Source organism: Phaseolus vulgaris, unplaced genomic scaffold, assembly GCF_000499845.2.
Source record: "Phaseolus vulgaris cultivar G19833 unplaced genomic scaffold, P. vulgaris v2.0 scaffold_30, whole genome shotgun sequence".
Classification (NCBI taxonomy): domain Eukaryota; kingdom Viridiplantae; phylum Streptophyta; class Magnoliopsida; order Fabales; family Fabaceae; genus Phaseolus; species Phaseolus vulgaris.
In genome coordinates, this window is record NW_027174098.1 from 110,729 (window position 1) to 125,495 (window position 14,767).

Sequence of the window (14,767 nt, forward strand, 5' to 3'; positions counted from 1 at the left end):
ATATAACGATTTTTAAATTTTACATATTTTTTATTTCTAAAACGGTATCGTATTGTACTATTCATAATTTTACGTAGTTCCAACTAATTAAGAAAATGTTATTTGAAGGATTTATTTTGGTAACAAGTGGAGCGGTCTTGCATCTTCTTGTTCTTACTTTTTAATTGCTAAACCCAAGATATGTAGAATTCTAATCGTAAGCAATTTAAAGTGGGGCCACTGGCAACATTTGAACTAGTATCTTCTAATTGTAGTATTATTCTATACTATTGCATTTTCTTTTTGTTTTTATCCCTGTTATTTTGGTTTGTTGTAATAGCTTTCTCTTACCTAACATTTTAATAATTAAATAATGGTAAAAGGGTTTAATAGAAAGAGATAAGGTTTTGAGAGATAAGGTTCATTGTAACGTATCTTCTAATTGTAGTATTATTCTATACTATTGCATTTTCTTTTTGTTTTTATCCCTGTTATTTTGGTTTGTTGTAATAGCTTTCCCTTACCAGAATTAAAACTGAGTAACATTTTAAAAATTAAATAATGGTAAAAGGGTTTAATAGAAAGAGATAAGGTTTAGAGAGAGAACAGTAAGAAATTTCAGGAAAAGGATACTCTCTTAAGAATGTAGGGCCACAAATATTCATAGACTACTTAGAAATGGCAATGGTAGAGCATGATTGAGCGACCTCAATGCTTAAGAAATATTTCAGAGGGATTTGAGCTAGTGGTGGATATCGCAGAGTCATCTCCAGCAATGACAATGTCATTAGCATAAACAAGATAAATGCATAGGCCAAATGGAGAATGGAGGGAGAGGATAAAATGATTAATCTCAAAGCACAGGGAAACTGTTTCTGCTCATACAAAGAGAAATGAAAGATGTAGACAAGGCATGTGTCACCAGACCTAGTAAAACCTCTTATTGCAACTAACTGTGCTAGAAGGCCTTTTTTATGTCTAGATAGTGAAGAGGCCAATCACGAATGATAGTTATATCACATTAAAATTAGGCCAGTAGAAGTGGTGCAAATATCCAAATCTAGTAAAAAAAACTCATAAGAAATGCATTTTAATGTCTCTAAAGAAGCTCAAATATTTAACAGCCAAGTAACCGCTTAAGCCAGCAACATGTTGATAGACATTCAGGGGAAGGCTGATATGCAAACCAAATAACAGTTATCTCACTGCCATTCTATTTAATGCATATAAGGAGTGAAACAGTAAGCAATCTAAAAACCGTGATAAGGTTTCTGATCAAATTAGTAAAGATGAATTTACTGTAAGAATGAGAGGACAAGTAAGAATAGAGTATTAAACAAAGCAGGAACCTTGAGCCTCTGTTTACTGTCCTTGTCCCAGAAATTAAAAGCACCGTCAGATCCGGCAGTAGCAAAAATGTGATGCACCTGAAAGCCAAGACATAAAATCAGATCTTACACAGAAGAATATTAAATCTACAGCTTGAAAATAAATTAAACTAATTTTGACAAGAATACTCCATAATGCCAGCAGTTCAATTTTTTTAAACAAAACATATCTTTCAGCAGATATACAACAAGGATTTGACAAGAATAACAACAGGAAAACAACAAAAGCATAGATAAGACAGTGGAGGTGACTTGTCCATTTGTCCATGGACCTTGATTTTCCATGGATTGAGAAATTCAAGTGATTGAAACATTAAGAGCTTTGGAAGAATACGCTTTGAGCAGCTTAATCTATCCTTAAACAGACACATAGTATGTCCTATTTAGGACACTAGTCGTGTCCTGGTGTCCCATGCTGGAGTTGGTGTTTCATAGGGACAAATTCCACTTTTTTCCCTTTCTAAGGATAGATAGCAATTGCCTAAGGGAAGAAAGAAGAGTACATGGTAATAAAGAAGAGTACATGGTTATTTCTGATTAGTTGACAGAGCATAAAACTATTTATGATTACACACGAATAATACTACTGCATGTTCATTAAACTCAACAAAATATCTCATCTTAGGAATTTGTATCACAATTTAAGCATGGCATTTTCAGTTTTAATGAAAGTGCATAATCTGCAAGAATCAGGACAACCATGTGCATTATCAAAACGCAAAGGAAGATAGGTCCCAATAATAAAAGCCATATCAGCGTCAGGATCACCAAACAACAAAAAAACAAGATTCAAGGACCAGTTTGATTTGAACTAGTCCTTTTTCTAATAAGCCTTTGTCTTTATCTTGGAATCTATGCATCCATGGACCGCAAGCATAGATATGCCCAAGCAACCTACCGAAAGCAGAATTGAAAACAAATGTGAAAACATAATAACTGGAAAAACTGGATCAGAAACAGTGAATGAAAACAAATGGTTGGGATCCTTTTTTCTTTTCTTTTTTGAGCTGGAGCAGATTTAACTATGAACCATAACCCTAGAAGCAGAAACACCCTGAACCATAACCCTGCACTCCCTTAGAAGAAGAAACAAATTACCGTGGTGAAGCAGCAGAAGCAGGTCCGTGGTGAAGCAGCAGAAGCAGGTTCGTGGTGGAGGAGGAGAAACAGATCCGGTGGAGGAGGAGAAACAGATCTGGTGGAGGAGAAACAGGTTCGGTGGATGAGAAGCTATGGTAGAGGATGAGAAGTACTGTGGAAGTGGAAGAGGAGAATGAACATTTTAGTCCAAAGTTGTAAAAAGTGTGAGTATTTTCCTGAGGTTTGAAAATACATGGAAAAGTTAAAAAAAAAGATAATTTTTCTTTTTTTATTAAAAATATTTATATAAAATAAATAAATAAAATTAATTTTAATTAAATAAATATTTAAAATCAATAATATTTTTAAAAAAATTTATATGTTTAAAGTTACATTTTCAAAAACTTTAAGAATTTAGTTATCAAATATATTAAAATTATTTTTTAAATTATTTTTTTATGAGATTTTAGAATAAATTAATGAAACTTAACAAAGGTTAAAAAACCTCAACTATTTTGCAGAGGTTTTAAAGTAAACCTTTGAAAATTAACTAAGGTTAAAAAACCTTCGTTATTTTGCAGAGGTTTTGAAATAAACCTATGGAAATTAATGAAGGTTAAAAAAACCTCAGTTATTTTGCGGAGATTTTAAAATAAACCTTCGGAAACTAATGAAGGTTAAAAAAACCTCCGTCATTTTGCCAAGGTTTTATAATAAACCTTTGGAATTTAAATAAGGTTAAAAAACCTCCGTTATTTTGTTGAGGTTTTAGAAAAAAACCTCCATTAATTAAATCAATTCCTAAGGTTATGTTAACCTCCGCTAAATAACCTCCACTAAAACCTTTTTTTCTTGTAGTGTTACATGAATAACTATATGAATTCCGTGAGACATTTTGACAAGGCAGAGATGATAAATTTTGATTTTGAGGACATAGTTGCAAATTTTAACGATTTTGGTTATGTAAACATGAACTTAATTGCACAAATACAACAACAAAATAAAAGAAATACTCAAGGTGCATCAGTGATAATCCTTTGTATGGTTGTTGTTGTATTGAATTTGTTACGTATGGAAGGTAATACATTGAACTCTATCACCAAGTTCCAACCACAAAAAGAGTGTCGCAGACAATAATTGATAGAGTACTTGGTCCACACTGAACGATGTTGTTACATTATTTGCATGGGACCAGAAGTCTTTATTGAATTGTGTGAACAAATTAAGAAAATTGAATTTGTTAAAGATGCATATCGAGCAACCGTGGATGAATAAGTTGTCAAATTTCTTCACATTATTGGACATAATGTGAAGAATCAGAGTGTTTCATTCTTCTTCCATCGGTGTGGCAGTTTCCCGTCACTTTCTTAATTCAAGTGAATAATATTGTTGTACAAATGCATGTCTATAACAACAATCGATTTCACCATTACTTTAAGGTTTGTTTATGACAAAGTTATTTTAAATTTTGAATAATGTTTGATTTATTTAAGTTTAATTAAAATTATGAAATTTGGTTTCCATTAGGATTGTTTAAGGGCCATAAGTGACACTCATGTTGTTAAGGTCTCACGTGATGATGCACCTCGTTTTTGAGGTAGAAAATATTGACCTACTCAAATAAAATTCACATATGTTCTGGTCGGTTGGGAAGGAATGACCTTGGATTCAAGGATATTGAAAAATGCTTTGATATGAGACGATCATTTGTTTATTCTATAAGGTCAGTTTTAGGTGTTTGGGTGTAAAAAAAATAGTAATTTTTTTAAAATACTTTTACATCAATGAACTTTTTACCGTATTTAATTTTTTTTATAGTGTTTTATTAATTATTATTACTACTCATTTACATACTATCTATTTGATTTGATTGGAAACTTAAAAAGTTTTGTATAGTGTTAAATGATAATGTATTGAGTTAAATGCTATGATGATTGAGATATTGAATTTTAAAAAAATAAATTTGTTTTTAAATAATTTGCATCAATTACTATTTTACAATATTTTTTTTAATTATTATTACTCATTTTGTAATTGGTGTTTTGTTTTATTAGAAATAGACTATTTTTCTTCCATGTTAATTGATAATTTATTGAGTTATAAAGATGTTAATTATTAAGATATCTTCTAATATTTGATTTAAAAAAATATAAATTTGTTTTTAAAGATTTTTGCATTTGTTATCTTTTTATAATATTTAATTATTGGATCATGTTAAACTAATATTAAAAAAGCTGAGAGCAAAATTCGTTGAATTAAATGATAATTTGTTTAGTTAATAAAATGTCAAATATTAAGTGATAGTTCCAATATTTGAATTTAAAAAATAAACACTTTTAAATATTTTACATCAATTATTTTTTTAAATTATTATTAGGACTCATTTATCAATTTGTGTTTGATTATATTGGAAATTGAAAAACTTTCTTGTAATATTAAATAATAATTTTTTCAATCGCGTTAAATTTATTTATTTTCTTTTAATTATTGAGATTCATTCAAATAAAATTAAATAATATTATATAATTATGATAATATTTATTTTTTTATAAATAAATATTTTATTTCATCTATTTAAAATACAAATCCATAGTAATCTTCGTATTAAGATTCAAAAATTTTAAAATCATGTTAGGTTGCTAATGATATGATCATAGAATTATCAAAGATAAAAAGAGTTAAGTATTTATAAGTTATATTGTAAATTGGACATTTGGGTTTCTTTTTTAACAGGTGTATGAACGTTGGCCAATGTGAAACCAAAACTGAGAAATATGCCAGGAAAGCACAATTTAACCAGTGATGACTCATCACTGCGCTTAATTTAAAAAAAAAAACAAAAAGAAAAGAAAAGCGAGAAGCTTAAGTTCCAAGATTGGAATATAGAGTTGGAATCTGAGGATTCTGAACATTTCAGCACTTATATAAGACTGAAAATCTTGCTTCTCACACACCACAAACACTTTCCACGACACACAAAACTCGTATCTCAGCAATTGTTCTCCGCTCTGCTTCTTCCACTTGCCTCAATCTTTGTCCCAATTTCGTTGCTCATGGATCTAACGTACGCGAAACAAAAGGGCACTAGCATGGTCGTGCCGAAGAGAGGGCAAATCACGATCATGGTAGTAAAGAGCGTCGTGGCGGCGCTATGGTGTTCTGGTCGGAAAATCAAGGAGGGCCGCGAACAGATTGGCGGCGCCGCTGTTCTCAGCTCAACTTCCACGACCCCACCTGTTCCAAGTGGCTACTCTTCTGAAGCCTAACTCTGAGTTCCCACACACTCTGCATCAGAACTATTATACTTTTCAGTTTGGTCCAGTTAGATTTTTACATGACAGGTTAATCGGTTTTTTCATAATTCAAAAAATTAGTTATTCATCACATGGGAATTGATCAGTGATCTCGTGCTTATAATTGGAGATATGTTTTTTAGGGGTTAATCCCTTTATTGTTTGGTTGTACTTTATACATAGTTGTTGGTGTTGTAAGTAAACATTTCTTGCTTTATTTTGATGGTTTGATGATGTTTTGGTTTGTAATGTTAGGCCTTTTCATTTTTCAGTTCAACTTCATTTTTTATTTCAATTTTCAATACCTTTGTATTGACTGACCCTACATTGGACACGGGAGTGTGTTAACAATCATCGTCTCATTTGAACAAGTAAAGAAAAGAACACTTGGGACCAACGATTATTATCTAGTAAAGAAAAGAAGGACCAATAATTATCTTGTATCAAGCACGATTCGACAATAATAGAAAGTAGAGAAAATAAGAAATGGATAAAATTGAAAGTAAATTTCAAATGAATGTTTAGGTTGTTTAGATTGTTAGAATTTGGAAGTTAACTAATTAGTTTTATTTCACTTGTTTGTGCATATGAAAGAAGAAAAGAAGAAAGAAAAGGAAAATACGTCTACAGAAAGAAAGATACATTTTTCCTTGGCCTAATCTTTTATATTGAAATTGAGATTTATCAACATTTCTCTCTCTTCCTAATCTTTTGTGAGATAAATACACACGTTTCATTGGCGATGAATCAAGTTTTTTAGGCGCATGGGTCTGTTCTTGCAAAGGTAACTTTCAACTACAAATATAAACAAAATGATTCAGGTTACCATTAGAAAATTAAGAAAAAGTTAAACTTCCTTGTTCTTCTTTAAACTTCCATCATTCAAGTAAGCCAAAATATGCATATGATGTATCTAAAATCACAAGTAATAATATTTTCACAACTCTATATATGAATACTTGAAAATATTATTATTATTATTATAATATCCATTTATCTCTTTCTCTATATTTTTGTATGGACTAAAAAAATGTCTTTATCACTGCATAAAAATTATTAAATAAAAACTAGTTGATAACTAATTAGAAATTAATTTATAAAATTTATTAATAATAAAAACTATTTTAGATACTAATAACTTTTATAATTTATAAAATAATATAATTTAATTAATATAGTGATTAATTATTTTTGGCATCTAAAATTTGTTTCTATTTAATGATTTTCTTGTTGTGTATTCTTTTATTTTAATCTTGAAATCTTAGATCTCGATCATTTCTCAGATCTCAGTTTTTAATGTGATCTCGATCGGATGGTGAAGATATCTATAAAAGATTCTTTAACGTTCAAGTTAATATGATAGTAATAAAAGATGTCGAAAAATTTACTATTTATATAGAGACGAGCGACAATACTATTCAAAAATTTATTATTTTTTGAAATTGAGACTAAGATTTGAGTTCCTAAGAGGGAGAGAAAGAATTATTTTTATCAATGGACTAGTATGATAACTAAAGTATTATTTAATTGGGTTTTCATGTAAGAGTCCTTCAATGGATTGTATATTTAGAGTTTACGTAGGGTGCTTTATAATGGGATATCTTACAGAGAGAAACTTTGTTTAGTTTTTTTTTTTTTTTAAACTATAAATTTAAATATTGACGACGACTTATAAGAATTGGTGTATATAAACACTTTTGATACCCACAACACTTTTAAGAAGTTCAGCAGCCCTCATTATCTTCTGTCACGTTTTTCTCTTTATCTTTACGTCATGATGAGACAAGCTTTCAAATTTCCAAAACATGAATTTTGTTTCATAATAGTTGTCGCGTATAGCACGAATTTCATCACTGCAATAACGGAGAAGTTCTCCATTCTGAGACGCCGACATATTAATTGTTCTCAATCACACGCTCTCCAAATTCCTCCTACTTTCCTTCTCTCACTTCTCAACTTAGATCCCATCCTATTTCTAAACTATGCAGATTTTTGGCAAAAATAACGTATCCGTGATGATTACTTCACGTGCCAAACATCGTTGAAAATAAATGATAAAATATGCACGAGTGTTCTAGATCTTTCATTGGAATAAAGTTTGAGGTAGAACCTGTGTTGTCTTAAAGAATATTTATATAAATGGCTTGATATTCAAATCTCTTGAACAAGGTTTGAAGTTGGAATCCTCGCTTACTTGTATACTATCTTCAAAATAAGTTGATATTGGTGAAAATAAAATTAGTTGATTATTAAATAGAAGTTTTTTGTTTTTTCACCTAACAAAATATTAACCTGCACTCTACATTGACACGAAATGATAACAATGTTTTCTTTAGTTTATAAATATGGAGTACTGAAGGTTAAAATATATCATAAATTTTATATTTTAAAATATAAATTCATTTTTCAGAATATGTTTTTGAAATGTATTATTTATATTTCAGAATATATTTTTTAATTCTATTACATAATTTCATTTCTTAAACACAAAAAAATTATTATGGAATATTTTTTCATAATGTATTTTTCAATTCCAGATTTTTAATTCGGAAACGAAGAACAATTATAAAATTTCAAAACTTAATTGCATGCAGGTTAGAATTCATTGGTTGCAGTAAGCAAAAGCCTAAATAGAAATTAAGATATCTTATAGGTGTAAGGGCTTATCACTTACGGGCTAAGCCCATCAATCTAAATTGATCCATAGCGAACCCGTTTTGACGTATTAGGCCACACAAAGAAACTTAGTAGCGAATAGCTTTCGGTTGTAGGTAAATTCTCTATCTAGCATCATTTATATTTTTATTTCTCTAACTAGCACCCTTTTGTTTTTATTTTTCTATCTAACATTCTTTTGTTTTTATTTTTCTATCTAGCACCCTTTTATCTTTTATTTCCCTATCTAGCACCATTTCAAAAATAAATTAAAAAATAATAAATTAATTTTTTTTTATAATTTTAATTTTGAATGCATTAAAAAATAAATATTTTTAATGTTTAAAATAGTTAAAAATATAATTAATGAATAAAGAAATGTGTTTTTACAAAAGTAAAATAAAAAAGTAATAAATTTAAAATGTTTAGTTTAAAAATTATGTTTTTAAGAATGAATAAAATAAAAAATTAAACTCTACAACAACATAAAAGTTGAATATATAAACATAAATTAGTATTTATTTTTATTATTATTGATGATGTAATTATGTTAATTTCAAGTAAAAAATACAGGACATAATTATAAAAAAACAAAGTTAAATAAGGACTGATATGGACATAAAAGAACAACATGATTGGAAAAAAAAAATGTTCATATTGTCAAACACCAAGACACATAAAGAATATGTCCCAACATTACTGGATTGTGCACTTCTCGTCATTAATTATGTTTCATTTTGCACAAACTATTTAATGTACCATTGAAGAAAATATTAAATGAATTATCATCTTTCATTTATTTTTCATTTTTATGATCAACATATACTTATTTAGTATCGCCTTATATCTCTTATATTTATCTTATTTGGATTTATTTTTATATATTTTATCTTTATCTTAATTTGTTTTGCCTTTATTTTATATCTTTTATGTTTTTAGTAATTATTTTTTTTCTACCATTTTTTTTATTGTTGCTGTTTTTATTTTCTAGACTTTTTTTTTCATTTTTTGCTTCTCACTTTTAAACATTAAGTGTAACATTTGCATTAGTTTTTTTTTATGATTTTGCATTTAGGATAGACACTTCAATATTACTTGTGTATCCATTATTAATTAATACTAATTGAGTTTGGTTTTTTTGTAATTATGTCATGTATTTTTTATTTGAAATTAACATGATTACATCATCAATAATAATAAAAATAAATAGTAATTTATGTTTATAGATTCAACTTTTATGTTGTTGTAGGGTTTAATTTTTTATTTTCTTCATTCTTAAAAAAAATAATTTTAAAATAAACATTTTTTTATAAAACTCATTTCTTTATTCATTAATTATATTTCTATCTATTTTAAACATTAAAAATATTTATTTTTTAATGCATTCAAAATTAAAATTATCAATAAATAAATAAATTATTATTTATTTATTTATTTTTGAAATGGTGCTAGATAGGGAAATAAAAAATAAAAGGGTGCTAGATAGGGAAATAAAAACAAAAGGGTGCTAGATAGGGAAATAAAAACAAAAGGGTGCTAGTTAGGAAAATAAAAGTCTAAATGATGCTAGATAGGGAATTTACCCTTCGGTTGTTGATGTCGACGTCAGAAAGTATGGGAAACTATTAAGCTCGACACTTCTCTTAAATGGTGTGTCGGTGTCGGATACTTATATCGGACACCGATATTCGTATGACACATATCTGTGAAGTGTCCTTGTTGGATTTCTGACAATTCTAATACGGTTCTAACACAATTTTAAAAAAGAAAAATACATTAATTTTTTAAAAACTCAAATTTATTATATAAATTTTTATTATGATTAAAAAATAAAAAATAATTTTTTTTAAAACAGTCATAAAAATTATTTTTCTACTTAAAAAATAATTATACACATGAATCTTTATTATTAATTTATATAATTTATAATTATATAATATATTGATTTATTTTCTACGTATCAGTCTCCGTCTATCCTACAAACTCTTCTTTTACTCTGCTGATTCTGAAGTTGCAAAAGGATAATTCTGCAACAATGAGCTTCCATCTCTTAACCAAAGCCAGAAAGCGAACAGTGTTTTCGTATCTACTCTCGCGCGCATTCTCTCACGAATCCCAACGGTTCGTCAATCGTGAAATCTCACATTGCTCATTCTCTTTTCCCATTGCATCATTATGCTCCTAATTTTCACGGTTTCGAATATGTTAACTGATCCAGACCTAGCAGGCCTTCATTCGGCATCGCGTTCGACATCGATGGAGTCCTTTTGCTCGGAAATTCCCCCGTCGGTGGCTCTCCCGGAGCGCTCAGAAAGTTATACAGCGCTGATGGTAAAAACCAAAAAAAAAAAAAAAACTCTATGTTTCCGTTTTCGGCATTTCTTATTCACTGTTACCGACTCATGAATTTGTTGATCTGTTTATGTTGCTAGGTGGATTGAAAATCCCGTACGTTTTCCTCACCAATGGTGAGTTCTTATAATTTTGTTTTATTCAGTTTACTATTGTTTATCTGTGTCGTTAGGTTTAGACGGATATTTGATTGTTCCTTATTGCATTAGTGTGGTTCAATTAATGACCGGTCCCGCACTGATAAATTGTTTGAAATGACGCGCCAGTTCTTTTTATGTTAATTTAAAGTTTTCATGTAGGTGGTGGCTTTCCTGAAGCTAAAAGAGCTTTTGAACTAAGTCAACTGTTGGGTGTGAATGTCTCGCCTTCGCAGGTATATTCGAATAAACATGTTGTATCCTTTGAAAGCACAATGTAAAAGTAGATGTTTTATGAACATAAGAAAATATTTGATACTTTTTGGATTTTGTAATTAGGAGAATTGGTTTACAGGATTTAGAGTTGTTGATTTTGGAAGTATGAAGTAATCTACACTGACCGTTCTTTCTCTTCCCCTAGTTATGTATACGTGTGTGGTTTTATTTCCTGGTTTGTTTGCTGTATGCATGTGTCTCTGGAAAGTCACAAGTGGCCTTGTCAAGTTGTTGTTAAATTCTGTTGAAATAAAAAATGTTCTTCCCTAAACCAATTCCGATTGCTGTACAGGTTTTACAGGGCCATTCACCATTTAAACAATTGGTCAAGAGGTATGATTATACTTCTTCTGATCAGGTTTCATATCTCAACTGTCTTTTGCACAAGTACACGCTGAAACCAATAAGGTTGACAGCACTTGTCCTTGTCTCATAGAATTTTGACGCCATACAGATTTGAGAATGATCTCGTTGTTGCTGTGGGAAAAGGGGAGCCTGCAGCTGTGATGACTGAATATGGTTTTAAGTAAGGTTTAAGATAATTGGCTTGTTTGATAATTATGAAAATGATGAGTTAGCATAGCAATCTGACATCATCTGCAGTTTCTTATCATTATGTTCTTGTTAATTTTTTTATTCAGATGTGTTCTTTCAATGGATGAATATGCCTCGTGCTTTGAAAACATTGATCCACTGGCTCCATACAAGAAATGGACTACCAAGCTGGCTGCTATACAGAATTCAAAGTTTAATGAGAGCTTTCCAAGGAATGATGTTTTCTCTAAAAGGGTTCAGGCAGCATTTGTAGTTAGTGACCCTGTCGATTGGAGCAGGGATATACAGGTTACAGAGATTTTATGAGTGATCCATATGAACTGTCTTTTATATTTGCTACATATTTAGCTATGTATATACAAGTTACTAAAATTCTGTGGCTTGTTTACATGAATCCCACTGTTAGGAAGAGCAATAGCGTAATTAAACAGCTTATACTGTAAGCAATGAAAAGTTAATACTGTACTATATGTTTTTCTTTATACTAAAGAAAGACTTGTATATGAAATTAAACATGACAATTAGTGATAAGTGAATTTGGTCTCTTCCTTAACAGGAAACTGAACTGCTCATCATTTTTTGTTACCTACGTGTCGGTTCAGTGATCAAAGCCATTCACTTTAGTGGATGTATAATAGAGAAAAATGAGCTAGTGTTAAACTACATCTAGATTTTAATACACTAGACTAGATATATTGTCATGTTCACAGTCATTTCTAGGAAAAGTATTTGAGAGTGGTTATTATTCATGGGCCTTGGGATTTCTCTTCAGTTCACAGCTAGATCAAAAGAAATGAAATGAAATCAAAAGAAGCAGAGAAAAAGAAGGACACGGGATACGTAAATATATACTTTCACTGTACAAGGATAAAAAATTAAGAGAAGTATACAGCTAAGTTTGACACTTCAGACTTCCAAGCTGCTGATAATCATATTTGAATTATTTTTTATTTGTCTTGTGTTTCTGTTAAGTTAGAGCAAATATATTTAAAATCTCTACTTTGGGTTATAAGAGATTCCTAGATTTTTTTTTTTATTTGCTTGGATTTGATGGATCTGTGTGAATGACCAAGGTTTTTCATTCAGGTACTCTGTGACATCTTAAAAACAGGAGGCCTTCCTGGAAGAAATGTTGGACCACAACCACATATATATTTTGCAAATGATGACCTTGAATACCAGGTTGGTTGATATTTTCAGAAAGACACAGGTTAAATGGAGCCATTTTAAAATTCTATACTACCATACTTACTGACAAGGTCCCACAAAAGGTAGACTAAATTTCCTTCTGAACGTCTGGGCATGGGAGCATTCAGGATTGCGTTAGAATCCGTCTTCAATAGGTAAGATTGCCTATTATCTAAATGTTAATGGATCTTCTCTACTTTTTGGTTCCTTTAAATTGAATACATAAGTACACACTCATTCATACAAACACAGGAAGCTATTGTCATGTCTGTCTGAGACGAATCCATGGAAAAAGAAAAAAGAAACTAAATTAGTTTAGTGGCATTGGTGCTCTGATTAAATTCATATTTTGGTTCTTAAGAATCTTCATCTATCTATACCCATTAATTGCTCTGTGTGCAGGATTCACCCACATTGCTTGGAGTATACCTGTTTTGGCAAACCACACCCATCAGTATTCAAGAATGCAGAAATTGTGTTACAAAAACTCGTGGCATCACTTTATGAGGATTTCTACAATAGAAACCATGATAACACTTCATCTTTTAAAACGCTGTACATGATTGGAGATAATCCTGCAGTTGATATCAAAGGTGCTCGACAGGTAGGCCTCATGTAGTTGGATTTCACTTGTGGGATAGGTAAAAGTTATCTGTTGACAAATGGTACTATTAATGAAAATATTGCATTTCAGACGGGGCATCCTTGGTTTTCTATTCTCACCAGAACTGGAGTTTTCAAGGGGAAGGACAATCATGACAAATTTTCAGCAGATCTGGTAATTCCTTGTGTTCCTCTAGAAAAGTTTCACAAATATGTCAACCTTCTTTCCTCTTGCACTTTTAAGTTTCTTGAGACTGATGTAGTCATTAATATTTGGAGATGTAACGTAAGATAGAGGAAGACATTTTTTTACTTGCGCTGGTAGTGCCCACAATGGGAACTAGTGATAGCCTGATCAAAACTAAAGCAGATTTTCTATCAGTTGAGTTATACATACAATAAAGAACCGGGATGAACAGCATTATTATTTCTTTGTGTCTTTAGTTTTTTTTTTCACTTTTTGGGGAAAGGACAGGACCGATGGTTAGGAATTACTGGCGTCATGTCTCCGTACCCATGGAGAACATATGTTTCTAAAGGAATGTGCTCACGATTGTAATGCAGCTTGGATTGATTGTCCAAACCATAGTTTGAAATATGTGGGTAGTTGTAATCAAGGCAATACAACCCTGTATTGTGGTGGTGATGAACGGATGATTTAAATTTGTGACTAACGTTGTCATTGTAAAGGAAAGTACTTTGTGGTGATTATAATACAACTTCGCTTTCGCAGGTGGTTGACACTGTCGAAGAAGCTGTGGACTACATATTGGCAAAGGAATGCGCTTCATAGCCCTGTCTGCTTTATATGGCTAGGAGTTGATTCTTTATGGAAAAGGGTTCTAAAAAGATTTTTGAAAGTAATAGGAAATTGTGATCACTACATAATGCAATAATTTATGGCCTATTCCATGCTATTCATCATGATATACTTGGTGAAATTGTTTAATTTTTTTCATCGGCTCGTGTTTGTTTGCAATTTCTAAGCATTAGTTTAGCTACACTTTCTTGAGTTTATAATTTCTGTCAAGATTGGAAGGGATTTCACTATTAGCATTGGTTGGGAGCCTGCAAAATTACTAAAATTATTCTAGATAACAAAAGTTATTACAGTTTAAAACAATTAAGTTTACACTTTTAAAGCAGGTTAAACGTTAAAGAACACGAGGCAGTGACAAAATAGATAGCAACTAAATAGTTAATGGTGACTTCGATTGCAAAAAATCTTCCAAATAAGTAGATGTAGATCCAATTTCTTAAC

General features: G+C 30.4%; 1 protein-coding gene across 2 annotated transcripts; it reads left to right on the top strand.

Annotated features, from left to right (window-relative positions):
• Window positions 1-10,356: 10,356 nt before the first annotated feature.
• Window positions 10,357-14,536, top strand: LOC137817327 (mitochondrial hydrolase YKR070W). Of its 2 annotated transcripts, none has more exons than XM_068620588.1 (12): window positions 10,357-10,516; window positions 10,614-10,726; window positions 10,828-10,863; window positions 11,047-11,120; window positions 11,453-11,493; window positions 11,615-11,686; window positions 11,802-12,003; window positions 12,802-12,897; window positions 12,991-13,058; window positions 13,306-13,507; window positions 13,598-13,681; window positions 14,240-14,536. In XM_068620588.1, the coding sequence occupies exons 1-12, from the start codon at window positions 10,431-10,433 to the stop codon at window positions 14,297-14,299; spliced, it is 1,134 nt and encodes a 377-aa protein (XP_068476689.1). In that variant the 5' UTR covers window positions 10,357-10,430; the 3' UTR covers window positions 14,300-14,536. The 2 variants fall into 2 exon arrangements, with proteins under 2 accessions (XP_068476689.1, XP_068476690.1); XM_068620589.1 differs by having other exon boundaries at window positions 10,368-10,516; window positions 10,623-10,726.
• Window positions 14,537-14,767: the final 231 nt, after the last annotated feature.